Raw genomic sequence first — 21,301 nt, 5'->3', positions numbered from 1 at the left:
CTCACTGAAATAGCTTACTGGGACACTTGATGGAATTGAGCCATTGTTAAGGTTATCAATTTCAGCTGTGCTTTTCCTACTATGACAAGTCAAAATGTCTGCTGTGAGAAAGGTCCATTGGGGCTCTGGAGATAAAAATCTTAAATCTATTTTCCACATTAAGATGAAACAGCGACCTCTGGTGTCTAACCCTACAGTACAAAGCAGTACAATAAACGCACACAGAGAGGACATCAACCCCTTTTAATGATCCCTTCAGTGGTGGTAGTTGACGGGGCAATGGCACTCAGCATGGAGTCTCAAAAGGCTTTTAAATGCTACATTTCCTCCAAACTGCTCTCCATACACAGCATACTCTGCTGTGGAAAATAGATTTAACTGATTTCTACTGCAGTGCACTGTGCCTCGTCATGGTCAGAAAATATTTTTTCCATAGTATTTAAAAAGGTATTTTAACACACTAGTTTTACTAGCAACAACACGCTCTTTCTTATAGGAATTTGACCTGTTGACTCATAGAATATTTTAATTTCAACATTTTACTTTAGGCATGTTTTCCATATTACACACTTTATTTTGGTCTATTGCTATTTGAGGTTAAATTATCCACCTTTACACTGCACATGGAAATTGTAGGTAGGGGAATAAAGTATGGAGTTTAAGTGAAAGGACAGTAAGACAGCTGTGATTTATATTTTTAATAGTTTGCTTGACACTGTCATCAAACTGGTCACACAAACAAGATTTGAAATGTTTTATTTTAATAGAATTTCAGACAACCGACTATGTAAAATAACAAAAAAAAGAAAACCAACAGCAAAAGTGAAATTTCATTCACTAGTTTTTTTTCCTTAAAAAAATATCAGCCTTTCCCCTTGTTCACAAACCGTTTCAAAACCTGGACAAACAGAAATAACATGATAGATTCCGAGAAGCTGGAAGGCCATCAACATTTGGTGGCAAATATAAATATAGTGGTTTGAACAGGGTCTCAAATAGCTCACATGGAAAGTGTGTACGTACAGTTTACATGACAGTAGGACACTCGGCACTGCCTGTATCAATTTTTATTGTAGAAAACCAGGATCCTTATTTACTGATTTAAATCAATGTGTTTATGACAAGGAAATATGTACATTCAGCCAGCTCTAATAGTCTCTAGAGTATGGTGTTTGTGTTGCCCCTTTGATCATGATGATTGTCTATTGAGGAGCATAATTGTGAGTGTATGTGTAGTCCGAGTAGTAATCCTGTACCCCACCCCTGCCTGCTGGGTAACCCCAAGGGTAGGGTCCACCTCCAGTACCGTCCCCCCGATCATGTCCTCGTCCTGGCCGAGACCAAAGTCCTACTGGTAGAACTCCTCTACCTCGATAGCTCCCTAAAGAACCAGGACCCATACCACCCCGCATAGGCCCATGATCCATCTGTCCAGGGATGCCACCTATACTACTATAGCCCACACCACACATTGGATGTGGAGGCAGTTTAGGTCTGACTATTGAGCCCCCCCTCGTGGCCACTGTGGGAATGCCCACAGAAGCTCCAATGTTGTTAACACAATTCACTGGAGTCCTGCCTCCCTGACTACCAGGGATGCTACCTGCAAGGGTCTCCCCAGTCTTAGGCAGCCCACTGGGGTCCACTGGGCCTGATGTGACCATACCCTGGCTGCTAGCAGTCTGACAAGTGCTGGCCCCTGCTGTCCCCCATAGACCCTCCCCAGGTCCACAGAGTGTCCTGTCGTGTTGCGTGGGGGTCCCGCTAGCATTTTTAGAAATGCCAGCCATGTAACCTGGCTGGGCTGAGTCATTATGGTCTGTGAAGGGGAGGGAGGTGGTGAGCGGAGAGTTCCCAGCAGCCCCAGCTCCTCCAGTGTCTGAGCCATATGTATGGCCCAGCCTCATAAGGTGAGGTGGAGGGGGAGGTTTGACCTCCAAGGGGAGCGAAGCCAGGTTGGCTAGAGGTCCTGCTGTGGCCATGACAGGGGGGGTTGGGACTGTGCTAGAGGCTGTGGCTGGGACTGGGGGGCGGTATTCCTGTTCCTGGGTGCTGCTGCAGGGTGAGGCAGGATAGGCTGGGGAGGCCGCATAGCTAGAAGAGCCCGTGTAAGATGACCATGAGGCTGAAGGACACAGGAAGCTCTGGTGGGGATTCACAGGAAAACCTCCCGGTGACAAGCTCCCAATGTCCGAAGAGCCTATTCCCATCTGGTTGGTGGCTTTGAACTGCGAGATGGCTGTTTTGAGAGCACTGTAGTCAGACAGCGTTGGCGTTCTCTCGGGGGTGGCCTGCTGGTCTGGGAGCGGAGGACGAAACTCCTCTGTCTCTGGTGGAGGCGGCTGTGGAGGCTTCCCCTTCTCAACTGCCTGGTTCTGCTCTGAAGGATCCGATATGGTGGTTGGCTCACCATCATCAGAGTCTAATGACATGTCCTCCTCTTCCACACACTCATCATTCACTACTGGGAGAGCAGGAGAGGGCAGAGAGAGAAATGGAAAAGTGGAAAGGAAGATATTATCGAACAAATGTGTTACAGATGCATTAGCAGCACCAATGTGCTTTAAAAACTCTGCTGGGCAGTGCAGACATCTTTAAATGGCAAGATAACTGTACAGAACAAAAAGCAGTTTAGCAAAGCAATCACACTACAGCAAAATTACATGAAATCCCGAGTGTTCTGGTGTAGAGCTGAAGGTTCGGTCTTAATTTCTATCATTTTACACGGGCTCGGGCTTGCGCTCCGGGTTGTGTGGTAAATGAGCGGTCAGGTGATGTGTTTCGATTAGCGCGAAAATGGATGCTGAGGAGGTGAAACGGAGGCTGGCCTCTGGAGGACTTATTTTATTTCTTTGTTCCAACTTCCAAGTGGCCTATAGCCTCCGTTAGTCTGTGAATAAATTATGTTAAAAAATGTATAAATGACTCATTCTTGGCAAAAGAGCTGCGTGCGTGCGTGTGGCGCAGTTTGGGCTTTTAAAAAGCTGTCAATCAAAATGTACTTGTTGGGCTCGGGCAGAATTCTGTCGGGCTCGGTCCTTTTCGGGCAGAACTTTTAAGGCCCGATTACAGCTCTATTCTACTGTGTTCTAGTGTTTAGTCCTGCTGTTGCTGCTACCGACCTGTAGAGGGCGGTGTTGGGAGCTCATTCTGACTGATGGAGCCAATCAGACTGTGGAAACCACTCATAACGTCATCAATGCTCCCTATTACTATTCCATTTCGGGAGTACTGTAGGAACATCTCAAATGGCCTCTCTGTAAAAAAAAAAAAAAAAAAAAAAACATCACAACATGCTAAATTTTAAATAAGTTAAAGACAGTGGTCAAAACAGTTGTAAATACTTGTATATAATTATAATAATGTATATAATTTAGCAGGTATAAAAGAAGATGCATCTGTTAAAATGTTGATATGTGAATATATATATATATATATATATATGTTTTGTGTCTTTTAGAGTCTGGGATAGAGGATTGTATATCCTGTACCAGAAATCTTTTCAATAAATTTCAATAAATTTCAATATATCTGGTAGTTTTATGCTTATGTCAGAAGACTGGTGAAAAGATGGAGCCTTAGTTGATAGTAATGAGGATGAAAATACCTGTGAGGAAGATAAGGTGCCGCTGCTGTGTGTGCTGAGCTTGGAGTTTGATCAGGCATTCTAGGTCTGGAGCCTGACGCGACTGGGTGTCACACTCGTGATAAGGGAGGAACTCCACTAGGTGTTTCTTCTGGTAGGCTGTAAGAAGGTTCAGCAGCCCCATGGCATTGGTGTTTAACCTTAAAGAGAACAGCAAAAGTAGATCCATACAGTGTCAAGATGTTTTATTCACAGCTCCGGGCTGGCAAAAGATCATTCTGATTTAACTACTACTATTTTGTGTTAAGATCCTACTCACTGACCTCCCCAGTTCTTTGAGCTTCTTCTGGGACTTGCAGTGCACTTTCCACTGCCAGGGGTGTTCAGGGGTGCTCTGCTCCTCCAAGAACTTCAGCAGCCCCTGCAAACGATCTGGAAAAAAAAAAACAAGCAACACCAGAATGAAGTATCGTCCAACTCATATTTCCATGAACTCCCACAGCTCCCAAAAAGGAAAGTAAAACTTACCCTGCGTGATAAGGTCAGGGTTGAGGACAAACTCATCAGACACCATGAAGCCTCCAGAGACAAACAACTCATTATAAGTGTGGTTCTTGACATCGTCCAGTGTGTCCACTCCAGCGAAGCTCACTGAAGGCAACTTCTTCAAAGACACTAGAGCCGGGATCTGCAGGGTGAAAAAATTAGGTTTTTACAAATGTTCATATAAAAATAAATGTAACATGTTTTCATGTTTTTATATATATATATATATATATATATATATATATATATATATATATATATATATATATATATATATATATATATATATATATACACACACACACACATACATACATACATACACACACATACTGATACAATATGCATATAACCCTGTCAATTAAAATGATTAAACTCAGCAGCCAGATAAAAACAATACTCTGCAGCAGATGTATAAATCCAATTATGATTATTTATGTTTGAACACTGTCTGGATCAACTGGTGCAGTGAGGCCGTGACTGACATAAAGGGAGTGACAGGAGGTGATCGTACCTTGTGCACGTGTGCAGCGATGTCCTCGTTCTGAATGATGATGAGGAGCTTATCTAAACTGCAGCTGTTTTCCAGAAACGTCTGCGGGCTGCACTCACTGTTGCCAAGACTTTTCAAGTACTCCTTTGTGACATACAACGTGAGAGACGTAATTGTTAGAGACAGGCAGATGAATGTGTCTTTCTCTCTTACACTTACAAATACTGACAGATACAGAAAGAGCTGAGCACCGAGACATGGAACACATAGTGACAAAGAGGAGATAGTGTAGCCTTTCACATTGCCACTGCCAATCTGCACTTACACTTGTGTATGCCTGTGCAATTCTCTACTGCAGAAAGCTCTTTGGCTCCAATAAAAAAAACGTGATCTAAATTAAATCTACGGATGAGGAATATGAAAAAAAATGGATGTGAAAGTATGTTAAATCCAAAGTAATAACAACAGGATTGATTTGATTAAATGATTCACAGAGAAGTATTAGTCAGCGATTTTAATTATCCAGTTGAGGTAGTTCATTTAATGGATCACCAGTTCCAGCTTAAATGTGAGGAGTTTGTATTTAAATGTACATTGAACTTCTTTGGGCTTTTGAATGGACAAAACAACCAAGGCAGTCACAGATGGTTCTGGGAACTTGTGAATGGCATTTTTCACTATTGTCTATTGACTAAATGATTAATTGTGCAAAACAATCCCACAGATGAATTAATAATGGGAATTATTTTATTTTCTATTGCTTTCAAAACTACATTGAGACCTATTGTACCTTGATCTCCTTGCAGACAGTGCTCTCCTCCCCCTCGTCCCCGGAGTAGATGTAGAATTTGACTGTGTTCTTGGTGACGTCCTTAAAGATCTCCACCAGGCTGCTGAAAACCTCGGGCTTCAGCTGACCAATGAGGCTGCCAGCCAGCAGGCCGGACCCACTTCCAGAAGCAGGGCCTGGGTTTTGGGACTTGGCCTCTGGAGAGTCTGGTGTGACTTGAGAGGGAGAATAGACCTCTACCGCTAACTCCGCTGACGAGCCTTCCGCTTTAGGCCTAGTGGATGCCGTCCCTTTGACAGTGACCATTTTACCACTCTGAGACGAGGTGGTGCTCTTTGACAGGGAGGGGTCCGCTTTAGTTTTGGAAGTCTGCATGGGGGTGGGGGGTGGTGTTGTAAGATCAGATGTTGTCACTGGGGGAGGTGGAGGAGTGCCCTTTGAGGGAGCAGGTGGGGCTGGGATCAACGTGTCCATCTTATCACACAGTGCTTTGATATGCCCCTGAATGGGGACAGGGGAGACGTAGGGTGTAACAAAGTCTGAGAAGCAGCTGTTGGGTAGCCAGCAGTGGTGTGGAGGCAACCGTGTGGGTAGCTGCGAGGAATAGCAGATGTGGTGAGTCTGCATAATGTTTTTGATGTCAGAGGTGAGACTGTGAATTTCCTGGTTGAGTATGGTGTCCAGGCTGATGGAGGGCCTGAAGGGAACTTCCTCTACAACTGGTACCGTGGCTGGCGCAGCCGCCTTTTTTACTTCCACGGCTGCAGGTGTCTTCGGCTCTGGGTAGCTGTCTGCCACCGTCACGGCCTCTGGCTCTGGCTCAGGCTTTGGCTCAGGAAAAGGCTGTACTTTGTCTGGAGGAAAGAAGACAGGAAACTTTGTCAGGGTGATGCCTTTGTTAACCAGATCTAAATATGCCTACGACAGAGAGGTCTGTGTGAACCGACTGCTTTGAGGTACCTTCATTGGCGGGGTTAACCCAGGTTGGGTTGTCTGAGGTGTAAGCTTGCTCAGCTGGGGAACCTGCGCTAAATGGACTACCTGGGCTACAGTCCATGTCCTCCTAAACAGAGAAAACACCAGTAGTTATTTTTTTTTTTTTTTTTTTATCTACAAACACGTTTTGTTCATGGTCAAATATTTCAAAAATAACAACCATCTACAACAACATCTCACCTCTGTGTAGTTAGTTTGAAATGCGGGCTCATTTTGTTTTTTCAGATCTGGTTCAGGGAAGGCAGGTTCCCCGCTTCCTGAACCCGTCGATGGCTCACCGTGGTTTGGCTGCACAGACATTGAGCCCTGAGCCACGGCTTTGTTGAGAGTAGCCAGGAGGATCTTGAGAAGGCGCTGGGTTTCGTTGACTGAGGCACTGGTGTTCCCATGAGCCCTCAGGTCAGTGTCATAGATGCCCATGCTTTCCATCACTGCTGTCAGATTGTCGCTCTGTCCACCCTCATCTCCGATCTCATCTGCTTGGGCTCCTGGGAACATACATGCAATAAATGAATTAGAGACATATGCTACATTTGGCATATTAGTCAACAAGAATATCCTGAGCTTCATTCCTCCTGAAAAGTGATGAAATTGAAAGCTATTTTATCATGTATACTTGCATGCCTTTGGTATGTCATAGAATAAAGCAAAGAAGCTGTGAAAAGAGATGAATTATTGCTTATTCTACAAAGATATTCTAAAATGGCCTGGACACATTTGTTGGTACCCGTTAGAAAAGATAATAAATAACTGGATCATAGTGATATTTCAATAGGGCTGCAACTAACGATTATTTTCATAGTCGATTAATCTGTCGATTATTTTCTCGATTAATCGATTAGTTGTTTGATCTATAAAAATGTCAAAACGTGGTGAAAAATGTGGATCAGTGTTTCCCAAAGCCTAAGAGAACGTCCTCAAATGTCTTGTTTTGTCCAAAACTCAAAGATATTCAGTTTACTGTCACAGAGGAGAGAAGAAACTAGAAGATATTCACATTTAACAAGCTGGAATCAGAGAAATCTTATTTCTTTTAATTAAAAAATTTTAAACGATTAATCGATTATCAAAATAGTTGGCGATTAATTTAATAGTTGACATCTAATTGATTAATCGATTCATCGTTGCACCTCTATATTTCAAACTAATTAGTTTCTTTAATTAGTATCACACATGTCGCCAATCTTGTAATCAGTCATTCAGCCTATTTAAATGGAGAAAAGTAGTCACTGTGCTGTTTGGTATCATTGTGTGCACCACACTGAACATGGACCAGAGAAAGCAAAGGAGAGAGTTGTCTGAGGAGATCAGAAAGAAAATAATAGACAAGCATGGTAAAGGTAAAGGCTACAAGACCATCTCCAAGCAGCTTGATGTTCCTGTGACAACAGTTGCAAATATTATTAGGAAGTTTAAGGTCCATGGAACTGTAGCCAACCTCCCTGGGCGCGGCCGCAAGAGGAAAATCGACCCCAGATTGAACAGAAGGATAGTGCGAATGGTAGAAAAAGAACCAAGGATAACTGCCAAAGAGATGCAAGCTGAACTCCAAGGTGAAGGTACGTCAGTTTCTGATTGCCCCATCCGTCGCTTTTTGAGCGAAAGTGGGCTCCATGGAAGAAGACCCAGGAGGACTCCACTTTTGAAAGAAAAACATAAAAAAGCCAGACTGGAATTTGCTAAAATGCATATTGACAAGCCACAGTCCTTCTGGGAGAATGTCCTTTGGACAGATGAGTCAAAACTGGAGCTTTTTGGCAAGTCACATCAGCTCTATGTTCACAGACGAAAAAATGAAAAAAACACCATACCTACAGTGAAACATGGAGGAGGCTCGGGTTATGATTTGGGGCTGCTTTGCTGCGCCTGGCACAGGGTGCCTTGAATCTATGCAGGGCACAATGAAATCTCAAGACTATCAAGGCATTCTGGAGCGAAACGTACTGCCCAGTGTCAGAAAGCTCGGTCTCAGTCACAGGTCATGGGTCCTCCAACAGGATAATGAAACCAAAACACACAGCTAAAAGCACCCAAGAATGGATAAGAACAAAACATTGGACTATTCTGAAGTGGCCTTCTATGAGCCCTGATCTGAATCCTATCGAACATCTATGGAAAGAGCTGAAACTTGCAGTCTGGAGAAGGCACCCATCAAACCTGAGACAGCTGGAGCAGTTTGCTCAGGAAGAGTGGGCCAAACTACCTGTTAACAGGTGCAGAAGTCTCATTGAGAGCTACAGAAAACGTTTGATTGCAGTGAGTGCCTCTAAAGGTTGTGCAACAAAATATTAGGTTAGCGGTCCCATCATTTTTGTCCATGCCATTTTCATTTGTTTTCTTATTTACAATATTATGTTCAATAAAAAAATCAAAAGCAAAGTCTGATTTCTATTAAATATGTAATAAACAATGGTGGATGCCAATTACTTTTGTCAGTTTCAAGTTATTTCAGAGAAAATTGTGCATTCTTCATTTTTTGTGCAGGGGTACCAACAAATTTGAGCACGTCTGTATAGGGAATGTAAAGAAGGATATGTATTACTCCCTATTTTTTTTTTTTTTAGAAGTTAAAATGATCTAAGGTGGAGACTGAAACTACCTCAATTGCAGGTTTTACTGCACTTAACTCTCTACAATTGGGGTAGCAGTTGACGTACTGGCACACAAAATGCATGCATCTTGACATTTGAAAATGTTAACAATCTAAAGTAATTTCATTTGTAAGCCAATAAACTGTGTTAATATGGTGCCACAATGGGCAGCAGTGGGTTTTTTTTTAATACGTTCTGCAATACAATTACCGAGAACTAATCAGACGGTGTTGTGAAACTAATATAATATTCATTCTTTCAGAGGAATTAACTTGGGAAGCAGTAGGTGGAAAATTTACAAATGAAATTACACAATCTAAAATAAGCTTCATAGACAGCTACAGCCCTCCTCACCTCTACTGGGTTCCCCGTTGCTCAGCGGATCTGTGCGTTGGTGTTTGTTCATGCCCCCCCTTTCATCTCCCTCAAACTTCCTCTTCAGACTGTTGACGTCCCAAGCCCCATCCTCTTCCCTTTCCTTCCCAGGATCCTTCACTAGGGCTTTCTTATGAAGTTGGATCAGCTTAAGCAACTGTTTCATCTTGTCTTTATCATACTCATTCTGGGACAGCCGCAATCTCTGAGGGGGCTGAGACTGGGACTCAGTATTGGACGTGTGCTGCAACTGGGCCCCGTTAGAATGGGCCGACCCTTGCCTCCGTCTGCCGCTCTCTGAGGGTGGCTTCTCCTGTGCTGGCCTCTCTGGAGGTGGCCTCTCCTGGGGCAGCCTTTCTGCAGGTCTCTCTGCTCTGTCTGAGCCCCTGTCCGAGCCGCCCCAGTCAGAAACAGGGCTGTATTCCACTGGGGCTGGAGCAGGTGTGGGTAGGGGCAGGGGTATTGGTATGGGTGTGGGGTTCCGTATTCTTTCAATGATGTCCTTTGTCTTGTTCAGAGGTAAAATGTAATTGACAGGGCTGTTGACGTAAGAACGCAGCACGGCATCCATGTTAAATTTGGGTCTGGGCACTGCGAGCGGGTTGATCCTATCGTCCACGTTATGTTTGTAGTCGGGCAGAATGAACGGCCGCACCGTGCCTGAATCCAAACGAGTTAGGTAATCAGTGGCCTGGCGCTCCACTCCAGAGCTGAGGTCCTTGCCTGGGTTGTGGCGCAACTTGAACAGTGAGTAGTGCAGAGCAGTGATGAAGGGATCCATGGAGGACAAGATAGCAGGCTGGGGCTCCGTCGTCAGTGGCTCTGGCTCGAACAATCTGGATGCTACGATGGAGGAAACATAGGTTAGTGTCATGTAAAAGATGCCAGACGCACTATTAAAGTCTTTAAAGACAGGAGCTTAATAACAGGAGTCCGGGTTATAACACAAAAGCCTCTCAACTCTGTTTTTAATGTACTATTTTTTTTTAATTTTCTTTTAAAAAAGAAAGAGAGTTCAGTAGGTACATGTGAGAAAGATCATTTTTGTATCCACATTCTCTGCTTGCTAATAAAACGTTCCAGTTGGGAAATTTGTGCAGATTCTGCCACTGGGTCAGAAAGAAATGGATGGATACAGAGTGAATAATACTTACAATACTTGACAACCATCCTTGACTCCTGAAAGATGAATAATGCTTGCAGGTTCTTCTCAACACGCCCCCGTCGCTCTAGAAAACAAATAGCAGTTGTTTTTTTAATTGAACCCTCACTAGAGGCAACAAGTAGGTGTTCAACTGACACAACAGAGAATTATGAGAGGAGAGTAAAAGCTTTTTGGCACCTTTGGACTCAATCATCTGCGCTGAGGACAGCAGGAAGAGAAAGCCCCTGTCAAACAAGGACTTCACCAGCACCTGAAAAAGGAGTGTATACATTGCAGTCAAAAGCACCGGGGTGTATCACTATCAGATAATGTGAGCAATCATAATACCAGTCTGTTGCTAGGTAGTCTCGCATTGCTAGACCTATCTCCACAGCGCTGTGGAGTAAGGTCTGGCTACACCACACATGCATTCTGGGATAGGAGAAAAAAACTGGGTTGTTTGCATTTCTTTAAACCAATCACAATCGTCTTGGGCGGCGCTAAGCTCCGGACGCAGCGCTCTGCAAAATGGTTTCGGGAAGGAACTTGTTTTGGTGGAACATTTGCACCCGCATAAGAAAACGCCACATTAACTGAAGTTAAATTAGCTGGATATATGGTTAAATGTTTGCTCTGTACTTTGTCCACAGCAATCCCCACCAATCGGTCCAAAAAAATGTCCCAGTTAGATAGTTAATGCGGTAAACATATTCTTTGTAAATCTTTACAATTATTCCGCGAAAGAACCAAGCAGCTTGCTAGCTCGAAGAGGGACTCCTGGTGCGTGATGTCAGGAATTTATCACGGAAATGTACTTTCATTGATCCAGACCAGTTGCTGAGCAGAGTTGCATTTATTCCTGTCTACACTTATAGCACAGATTTGATAATTACTATAATAATGAAATGAAAGCAGCATGACAGTTTGACAGATGTTCTCTCTACATTATTTACTTGTTAAAGAGGCAAAAGAACCATTTATGGAACAGAATCTACCTTCATTACATCAAATAACGATGCTAAAAAGCAACACTGTGCAACAAACGTCTTTGTGGATTTTCACGCAGGAGAACCTGGTAGGGAACAGCTACAGGGTTACTCACCATCCTGTCCCTCTCCAGTTTGTTGACCAGCGCTGCCAAGCTGCCACTGGTTGGTTTGCCTTTACCCTCCACCACCTCAAACAGACTGCAGGACATCCCACATTTCATCACTGCGGACAAAGAAAGCTCAGTTTTATCTAAAATAATACAAACACTTTAGTTACAATAACATCAAAGGATTTGGTAAAGTAGCTGTTTCTGTAATACACGATGCATCTTATGGATTTAGAATAGCTATATTAATTGAATTTCAAATAATGCATGACCTCCTACATCCCCAGGGCATTTCCTATCATTTAATTATGAGGTATACAAATGTGAGGTCCGGACTGACCTTCCCGTGATGCGCTGTAGGTGTCCCAAGAAAAGAGCACAGAGGGAATCTTTCTTTTCACCTGATCCAGCTGCATGCCTCGACTCACCTCTAGCTTCTCAGGCCTTCGGGGAAGCACATGAAGATTTATCAAAAGAGCAAATCATAACAAGTTCCAGAAAAAAAACTGTATTTTGCACAAGTGAATTCTAACTTCCTCTTCGCAGTGTTAAAGGTAAGCACATTAAAGTGTAAAATGATTAACAGTGGACATTTTAGTAGCACTGTGGAGGTTTTCTAGAGAGATACAGAGAATTATACGATGATAATATGACTAAAAGTTTACTCACAGTTTGAAAGGGAGGTATGGGCGCGAGGAGGATCGTAAACAGATTGGGAATAACTCCAGGCCCTTGTTCACTAGTGGACCACTCCACACAGTGTAGCAGCTCTTCCCTGCATCGGCATCAACAGATACAAAGAGAAAGCAGAGTGGATAACGTTTCAAAACTGCTGGTTTGTCATTGGAAAGGCACATTTTGCACTGGATCCAAATTAGATTCAACTAATTTGGATATTTTTGGGGGCGTATCACTTAAAATGCACTATTCTGTAACCGAAAAGCAGTGTGCACACCAATCAAAATGTTAAAAGTTACATCTTGGGTAGCAGGGTGTTTTCCACTCCTGGTGTGAAATGTGAAATGTATATATATATATATATATACACACCAGTTTACACAGACATGACACTACACGTAGAGGCTTATTTGTTTCATTACATTTTTTATCAAATAGAAAAAAAGAAAATGTTTTACCTCGGCTTCCTTCAGGGGAAATAGTGTTAAACCTGTTACGGAGAGGGGAAAAAAAGCCTGTTAACACACAACACTGGGCAAACCTCTCCAACCACCTGAAGATACTTGCTGAGTTTCACTATTTCCTGCAGGAATACATACCTGTGTGAAGTCATAGGAGAGGCCGCAGCCTCCTTGCCTTTGTACTTGAAGGAAAGCACAGCATAGGGGCACACATGCCTGGGCCGCGCTTTGATCTCATCAAATGCAAACTCGAAAAAATATTGCTACAAGACAACAAGAAAGACACGTTCAAAATGTACATATTCTGTCCAAGAAAGAAATGTAAAGCATTACTTTGATGACACAATACATACAGTATGTGAATGAAAAAGAACCCATGTTTACCTGTGTGAGCTCAAAAGCCCTGTAAGACAGCAAAGACGTAACCCTATTGCCACTTTTGGACAAGTGGCAATCAACCTTGGTAGAAGGTTCCAAAGCATTCTTAGGTATGTTGTCATGAATGTGCTTTATTCGGCCCTGAGAGACAAAACATGCAGGTGAGCTAAAGGTCCCACAATCATTAGAATATCTGTTAACATCACAAAATGAAAACAGAGTGCTAGCCATACCCTCATAACTTTAAAAACGATCATGTCTCCAGATGAGCCCACTTCAAAGGGATTGATTTGTAACAGATCAGAATATTTGGAAACATAAACACCTACAATGACAAAGGAACTGAATTAGAGGAAAAGCATCATAACCATGCTCCGTCAAAAATGCATTTAAGTATCATATTTACACTTTAAAAAAAATCAAACTTTGAGAACCATGTCAATGACTTTTTATTTTGAGAAAAAGACATTCATTCCTTGAGTGAGTAGCCAGTTGTGAACTAGCATTTAAGTGATATATTGTTAACATATATCAGAACCATTCCCAGCTGTTGATGACATGCATCGGCGATCTACAGTTGTATGTTTATCGGGCAAATGCTAACATCCTCAGATGCTAATCGATCAGTTTAAAATTAAATCCATCAAAAGAGGAAACTAATAGTTATGCTTGAGCTCTCTACAGCAAGGATTAACAAAGCTAAATCACCAACTATCAACCTATGGAAAACCAGAGCAGCAAAAATATCAGACCTAATGACCTCAGCGCCACAAGAACTAGAGGAGAGTGACTAGGCAAGGTGTGATTTCTGTTTGTTTGTTTGTTTTATTTTCCTTGAGACCGCAGAGGGTGGGGGGGTGGGTGAGGGTTTTTGGTCTTGTTCAGTTTGTATTTCTCTGTTCTGTATGTCTGCATATAAAAAAAAAAAACAATAAAAAGTTGATCTAAAAAATAAAAATCAAAAAAAAGAGGAAACTAATTAGTCTGGCATCCCTCAAAACAATATCATGAGAGCAGTAACCCAAAAACCATCATTCCATCTACAACAATACAGTCTCCTCTCGAAGCAACAGCAACATGCCAGAGACCAACTTACCCATTGATGGATTGCCTAGTGTAGTAATCCGGGAGTGCCCAACCGACAGACCCTTTTCACAGATCCACAGGAGCTAAACAGACAAGAGAACATACAAAGCTCAGAAGCATGTTGAAAGAACAACCATCATGCTTTATAACTTGTCCATAATCAATAATACCTTTGATTTGTCTGGAAAAAGGAAGCAGTACGACTCAGTCAGTTCTTGTTCTGTCCTCCCCTCCTGCTTCATCTCTCTCCGCTTCTCGATGAACTGGCACAAAAAAGGTAGCAGACAGCAAATTAAATACAGCAGTCTGAACCTCAAAAACTCCTACAGTACATACACAGCAGTGCTGGTCAACAAACATCCTACCAGATGCATGCTTTTGCTATATTTGGTTTCAACCTACAGAAATGGTCCTTCAATAACAAGGGAGCAACTTAAATGCTCATGATGACACAGTGTGGCACTGGTGCAGGAAGACAATGACCAACCTCCTTCTCCAGCAGCTCATTGTGAATGAGCCTGGCCTTGCAGTAGGAGAAGGTTGCTCGTGATGATGAGTCTAGGTAAAACGAGGAGACAATCTTCACAAGGTCCTCAAACTCCCGGCTGTCAGGAGGCAGAAACTGGTACAGCCCTGCACACAGAGAGGTAAATCAGTGGATTAGCATATAGCATCTGCTGCATAGACCTGTGTGCATTTGCAGAGGGTCAGTACAAAAAAGTAGCATAGTATACCCAAACCAAGTCAAACCACAGAAGACAGCAACATCATCAAACTATTACCCTCTTCTCTCATTTCTAGGGTCATATGGGGTAGGTACAATAGGAAGCAATGTGCATGCAGACAAGAAACTCTTTGTGTATGTTTAGTACAGCTCAGTAGGGTTGCAATGAGCCAGCAGCATCCTATGCTGAAGCTTTGCCTCATTTGCTAAAGCCAGCTCACCACAACAGGTTACTGAAATGTCAATAACACTAACTAGGAATCCCTAACATCAACAAACCGCTGTACAGATGATCCAGCCTTGCAGCTTTCTGTGTTTACATAAGGTTTATTTTGTCAAGCCACGTAAAGAAGTGAAACCATCACTAGCTGATTACTGGATGGAGAATAATAAGCATCAAGCTGTGGAGTAACACAAGTAGTAAACATCTCTCATTTGAGGCAAAAGGACTTAAGACAGGTAAATGGAGTGCACACACAGCCAAGTCTGTCTCACAGTTAAGTTTCCAACTTGGGCAGTAAGACATTGTATACATTACATATATGCAACCTGCTGATTACTGCAAACACGGCTGCTTAATAGAGGCACAAAATGTGAAGTGCACCAACTTCAGCTCAACTAAGCATATATGCACATAAATGATGTATGACAGCAAGGTTTGTAACAACCACTTTGCTAAGGGTACTACGAACTGCATGGGAGATGATGGGGCCAGTGTCGTTGTGTTGTACTCTGAGGAGTATTGAGGTGAGGTGTTAGAGGGATGCTCTGATATGCCAGTGTCATCAAGCTGGGACAAGGGTTGGGCAGCCCTAAGATTTCATTAAAAGTATCCTGGTACGTTACTGTGAAAATATTTTTGAAAATAGACGGGTGGGGTGAATAAATACATGCCCTTCACTGAGGTCAATGAGACACCCACATGTTGTGAAGTGATGGCTGCAACACACTCATGACACCAGCAGTATTACTCAATCAGACTGTGGTCGTTCCATGAAAAGGTGAAGAAGCCAAACAAGGTGGGCATTCACATGACCAGTCCTTAAAGTGTTGCTTACAGGCGCCTATACAGGAACGTAACGTTAGCTGCATGCTGCTCTCTGGTGACTAAAGTTACCAAATCTATGTCTGCAAAAACTCGCGCTACATTAGTCAGGACTATCCGTGTGCTTAAATAGTACGACGTTGGTTTCATCTGAACCTAAATGTCGGTGAACATTTTGTCAAACTCATTAAACTAGCGAGGCTAGCCAGCTAGCTAGTTAGCAGGCTAGCAACATGCAGCAGCAGAATTATGAAAGACAGACAGGACAGGGTCTGTTCAAAATAGCAGCGATATGGCACCACCTTTCCGTTCTCTTATCTTCCTCGGGATTTGAAAATTTCTCCGTGGCAGCTCTTCGCTCGGTCTCTGGCCTTGCAAGGGAGAACTGCTAAAGCTCCGGGCATCTGCCTGCGCGTTCCTCCGCCGCTCATGGGCTTCTTGTTCGGGCATTACCCTGTCTCCACATCCAGGCCGATCGCCATTTTGGTTGGCTGTGGCCGAGGTGGCGGCGGAATTCTTCGGGGGTTCGCCACCCTCCGGCTGTAGATCGTCCGTCTCGGTACATTCTGAGTCCCTTTTCCCCACCGCGTTGGGGTTCAGGGCCATTTTCAGGCACCGTGCACGTATAACGGGCAATGTAGATCTAACAATTACGGCGCCGCTTCACACACACACACTCACACACTCTCTCCTCCTCACCCAGCCTCCGCCATTGTGAAAATGACGTACACGTTCTTCTCCACCACTGCAAAACGCTGCCGTCACTATGTTTACATACGAGAAAATCCACGCCACCGAGCGGCGGATGGATGCACTGTGAGACGTGTAGTGGTGGCTGAATATACAATAACAATAAGATGTAGCATGTAGCCAAATATGTAAAATCCTGCTATGAATAAATGACCTGTGTGCCACACGTCTACCACCACACACTGAGATGGATGGATGACAACTGACATACACGCTCAGATATAAAACATATCTATGCACACACTACTGTAAAACCCAGAGAACAATCACACTCATGTAATACCTAATTTTACCTCCAGGTGATGACAAAGAGGCAGAGTACAATTCGTCCATCTCAAAAGAAGGCTCAAGCATTGTGCAATTGTTTTATGCATAGTGCTGGTCTAATGCTTTCATGCCATTTCTCAATTTAATCTTCTGTATTCACATTATAAAAGTAAGTACTCAAATTACAATAAGACTCTATGTGTGAAATAATAATAATACCTTATTTACTCAAAGGTTTTGTACAAAACATTTTGCAAACTAAAAAGTACATAAAAGTACATTATTTCCAAAACAAACAATATCAAGGAAAACAGATAATGGATACCGACTGTCTTTGTCCCTTTATCAGAGTGAGATCTGTGACAGCTGTAAATGTGTTTTCACTGTGGGTTAACCATGCTGCCCCTGCTGTAGACATCAAACTCCTTGTAGCGTAGGTAATCTTTCAGCCTGGGAGGAAGAGGAAGGAAGTTGATGAAAACTGGGGCTCTCAAGCGCAGGTGACAGAGATGCTCCCTTATCTGCAAACGACACAGGTGCTTCAGGCTCCGTGTATTCCCTGAGTGTAAAGAATGATTCAATGGATGCACATAATGTCATTAATACACTTTTGTTGACAGGTAGAGAATAACTAAAACTGGATCAGTTCTCACTTTGAATGTGGCAGATCTCCAGCCACTGTTTCTGCTCTTCCAAGGTGTCCTTGAGTTTGGTGCAGAAGGAGACATGGTCGGTGTAGTCGAGCATGATGCGCACCACCTGAGCAGATAAGTGCTTAAGCCAGGACACTGTTATCACCTCACAGAACTACAAGGAGACAAACAAAGACATGTGCAGTAGTCAAAGCAAAACCTTGAATGAAAGTGTTAAGCCACTGGTTCCCCTGTGGAGTTAATTCATATCTCTTCACACCTTTTACACTCTCAGACAAGCTTAGCCTCACCACCATGTCTTTGATGACTGAGGTCGTCCAAGGAGCGTAGTCATGGGAACTGTCACCATACGGACAGTCAAAGCAACGCTTAACATCATACCCATGGTTCAGAATCATTCTCAGCATGACCTCGTCTTTCAAGGCGTACTGCAGTGCTGAGGGAAAGTGAGTGGTGTTGACACGGGAGTAGTAGTTTACATTTGCCCCAAACTTCAGCAATGTGTTGATCAGCTCATAGTTGCCCTGTCTAAGGGCCACCTGCAAACAGTTGATAGGATCCTGGTTCACCATTGCCCCAGCCTCTAACAGCAAGCGGGTGCACTGAAGATCATTGTTGGACACAGCAAAAAAGAGGGAAGACCTGCGCTCATCATCATAGTTGCGGCGCACCCTTGGGTGTAGCATGAAGTTTGGATCATAGCCAGCTTTGAGCAGCATCTCCACACAATGGGCATGTCCCCCAGCAGCTGCAGAATGGAGAGGACTCATCCCACTTTCCTTGATGGCGTCCATCTTAGTCACTGGGATGAGGTGCTCCAGTGCCCTGTCAAAGAGGAATCCTTGATTAAGTACATGACAGTCTTTTTGAAAAGTGGGAAAGATCCATGTTGTAATAACGATATTCCTCACAGTATGTGTCCATGGTAGGCCACACGATGAATTGGCAGGTGCCCACTGTTAAGATGTACTAGGTTGGGATCTGCTCCATGCTCCAGCAGCAAGGAGATTATGTCAGGGTTTCCTGATGCTGCTGCATCAAACAATATAGTACCTGACTCCGATTCACACCACACATTGGCTCCTACAAAATCAATACAGATACTATAGAATACACATTTCCAGACCTGGAAAACAGTATGGAAAGATGAATCTGTTATAAAACTAAGGCAGTTATCAACAAGTTTTCCAAAGGTTTCTGAAAAGCCGAAATGCAAAGTGACAGATTGTCAGATCAACTCAATAAGTGAAGCAGTGGAACCCAGATACTTTTAAAATCCATAGTTGAGATTAAATCCCCTTGTTTTATATACCTTTTTGTAACAGCATCTCCACCACGTTCAGATGTCCATTCTGAGCAGCCAGAGCCAGTGGAGTTTTCTTTTTGATGTCACATGCATTTGGGTTGGCACCAGACTCTAGGAGCAGATAGACAAAGTTCTCCAGGCCTAAAAAGGCCGACTCGTGTAGAGCTGTCCTGTTTAATGGTCCTGTTTGGTCTACTGCGGCATTGTAGCGAAGCAATAGTGTGGCCAAGTCGTACTGGTCATTCAGAATAGCTAAGAAATAAAGAGTAGGAGAGGGAAGAAAATCATTTGAAAAAATGCAAATATCTTTAGGTGTCTGTAAAATGAGGTCTATTTTACATTTAGATGCCAGATACCTGCTACTAATGGAGAATCCTGCTCATCATTCTGGAGATCCGGGCTACAAGCGTTCTGTAACAGGAATGTAGCGTTCTCTCTGAGTCCATGAACCACAGCCAGAAACAGTGGTGTCTCACCCTTTAGAGTACGACACTGGGCTGCACCTGGGGGTGATGCTGGAACAAAAAAAAACAAAAGAACTAATTAACATGCTAGCTTTTAAAAACAGTCATACTTTTAATAACCTCACTACCTGAGAAGATCATCTCTAGTATGCTTTTATTCTCCTGTGCTGAAGCCTCATGCAGCGGGATCCATCCTCGTTCATCAACTCTTGACAGAGTCTCTGGTTGCACTGCCAGTCTGTTCAGTGCATCTTCATCACCTGAACATGAGGGCGGTACATTATATCAGAACTTCTGGCAAGATTCAATTATAATTGGCAGCAGCTTCGACAGGTTAAAGAATGACATCACCGTACCCTCCTTGATTGCTTTGAAAATCTCATCAGGGTCTTCACTGGGTTTCAGATCACTATCGAAAGAAATGTGAATGATCAACAGGAGATACACAATGAAGAGAGAAAGATGTAATACCTGGTGGTTAGAGATTAACCTTGGAGTCAATCCTTTGAGCTTTCTATATTCAATCAGACTTTGTTCAATTATATATTGCGCTGCCTCATCTTCATCCAAGTCGTCCCCTGATTCATAAAAGTCATCTTCTGTCTCCGTGTTCATCTGTTAATCCAGAAAGGGTCAATGCACAAGAAACTGCACTGGGGAGACACAGCCATAAGGGAAACAAGACCATTAAATCTGGCACCTGAGAACCCGTACACCACTTGCAGCCCTAAACACAAACAGGGAAAAGTAAACTACAGCACAGTGAGCGCAGCTAGGCACGGAACAGTTGCTGTCAGTCGTATTCCTCTTGTTGAATTAGATGCCAAAATGAGTTTAGTGAAAAATGAATTCAAGATTTTACACCTAATGATTCCAATGAGAAGTCCTACTTTGTCCTACTTTTTTGCCGATAGCTCTTACCTTTACAGGCCATGTGAGAGCAGTACTCCTGCATAGAGTTTACAGTATTTCTTTCTCAGTGTGGCAAAAACCTCCCACCACACAAATGATTGCTGTGAGCATTTCTTCAATATTAAAATTCAAGTAGCAAAAAAATGTCCTAGATAACTTAGGCCACACGAAAACATTTTTTACAGTATAACAAGTGCTATTAAATGACCTGGAAATGTAACAACAAAATATGGAAATTAAACAGCTACAAATCATAAAGTTCAACAAGTATACACTAAACTCCACACTAATCAACCTAGTTTTTTTCTCAAGGCATTATTTATTTATTGTCTGGTGTTTACCTTCAGTCAAATGTCTGTGCGCCTTCGGTGGCTTTTACAACAGTAGAGCCAGCAGGCTCCTGAGTAGGCGCACATGTACTGCAACTATTTTTATCACTCCCGCTATAAATATCAGATCACGGGGTCTTCAGAGCCAGCACCTAGCTTTGACCCGCTGATCAACAACTGCCACCCTTCAGCTCATATGCAAATTCTCTCATAACAAAGAGGCCATTGTTTAAAAAACACAACAGGCCCTTATTTACATATGCATGACTTACTGTAAGTATGCATTTTCATATGGCATGTATCAAGTTGATAAGAAAAGTTTTTTTTTTTTACTGTACTGTTTTGTGTGCTGGAACACAGCAAAGCCTGTATAACAATGACAGTGCAGCAGATGATAGCCTACACATTAATAGCTTGTGAGGTATTACAGTAGACAGTAGCAGCTCACAGTGAGGAACCAAGGCACAGGCAGGTGACAGACAGGCAAGTGGCATAAAAAAAAAGAACAGCCCTAACATGCAGGAAGGGGTGGAGTTTTTATAGCAGCGCTACTGTAGTTTAACATCAAAGTTGTTAGTTAATAGTTTTCCTGGTTCTCATTACAAGCTATCTCTTTTTAATTTTAGATTTT

At 42.9% G+C, this 21,301-nt stretch overlaps 2 protein-coding genes across 5 annotated transcripts; both read right to left on the bottom strand.

The window, feature by feature from the left end:
* Nucleotides 1-740: 740 nt before the first annotated feature.
* Nucleotides 741-16,748, bottom strand: tasorb (transcription activation suppressor b). Of its 2 annotated transcripts, none has more exons than XM_031316535.2 (23): nucleotides 16,292-16,748; nucleotides 14,708-14,853; nucleotides 14,391-14,483; nucleotides 14,231-14,303; nucleotides 13,368-13,459; nucleotides 13,141-13,275; nucleotides 12,895-13,019; nucleotides 12,754-12,785; nucleotides 12,287-12,392; nucleotides 11,958-12,061; nucleotides 11,624-11,733; nucleotides 10,720-10,792; nucleotides 10,532-10,606; nucleotides 9,357-10,220; nucleotides 6,592-6,899; nucleotides 6,376-6,478; nucleotides 5,416-6,269; nucleotides 4,647-4,769; nucleotides 4,115-4,274; nucleotides 3,910-4,018; nucleotides 3,608-3,786; nucleotides 3,123-3,257; nucleotides 741-2,461 (listed from the first exon to the last, which is right to left on the bottom strand). In XM_031316535.2, exons 1-23 carry the CDS (start codon nucleotides 16,593-16,595, stop codon nucleotides 1,203-1,205), a joined length of 5,562 nt encoding a protein of 1,853 aa, XP_031172395.1. In that variant the 5' UTR covers nucleotides 16,596-16,748; the 3' UTR covers nucleotides 741-1,202. The 2 variants fall into 2 exon arrangements, with proteins under 2 accessions (XP_031172395.1, XP_031172394.1); XM_031316534.2 differs by having other exon boundaries at nucleotides 741-2,464; nucleotides 16,292-16,595.
* Nucleotides 16,749-17,067: 319 nt separating this feature from the next.
* Nucleotides 17,068-20,930, bottom strand: asb14b (ankyrin repeat and SOCS box containing 14b). 3 transcript variants are annotated; one of them, XM_036008008.1, is made up of 10 exons: nucleotides 20,683-20,930; nucleotides 19,920-20,077; nucleotides 19,786-19,838; nucleotides 19,558-19,689; nucleotides 19,322-19,480; nucleotides 18,972-19,217; nucleotides 18,571-18,742; nucleotides 17,950-18,484; nucleotides 17,660-17,813; nucleotides 17,068-17,565 (listed from the first exon to the last, which is right to left on the bottom strand). In XM_036008008.1, exons 2-10 carry the CDS (start codon nucleotides 20,042-20,044, stop codon nucleotides 17,387-17,389), a joined length of 1,755 nt encoding a protein of 584 aa, XP_035863901.1. In that variant the 5' UTR covers nucleotides 20,045-20,077; nucleotides 20,683-20,930; the 3' UTR covers nucleotides 17,068-17,386. The 3 variants fall into 3 exon arrangements, with proteins under 3 accessions (XP_035863901.1, XP_031172729.1, XP_031172728.1); XM_031316869.2 differs by having other exon boundaries at nucleotides 19,920-20,082; nucleotides 20,683-20,929; XM_031316868.2 differs by having other exon boundaries at nucleotides 19,920-20,044; nucleotides 20,683-20,929.
* Between the last annotated feature and the right edge of the window lie 371 nt (nucleotides 20,931-21,301).

Source organism: Sander lucioperca, chromosome 12 (genome assembly GCF_008315115.2).
Source record: "Sander lucioperca isolate FBNREF2018 chromosome 12, SLUC_FBN_1.2, whole genome shotgun sequence".
Taxonomy (NCBI): domain Eukaryota; kingdom Metazoa; phylum Chordata; class Actinopteri; order Perciformes; family Percidae; genus Sander; species Sander lucioperca.
Note: the sequence above shows the minus strand (reverse complement) of the source record. Positions and strands in the feature narration are given on the sequence as shown.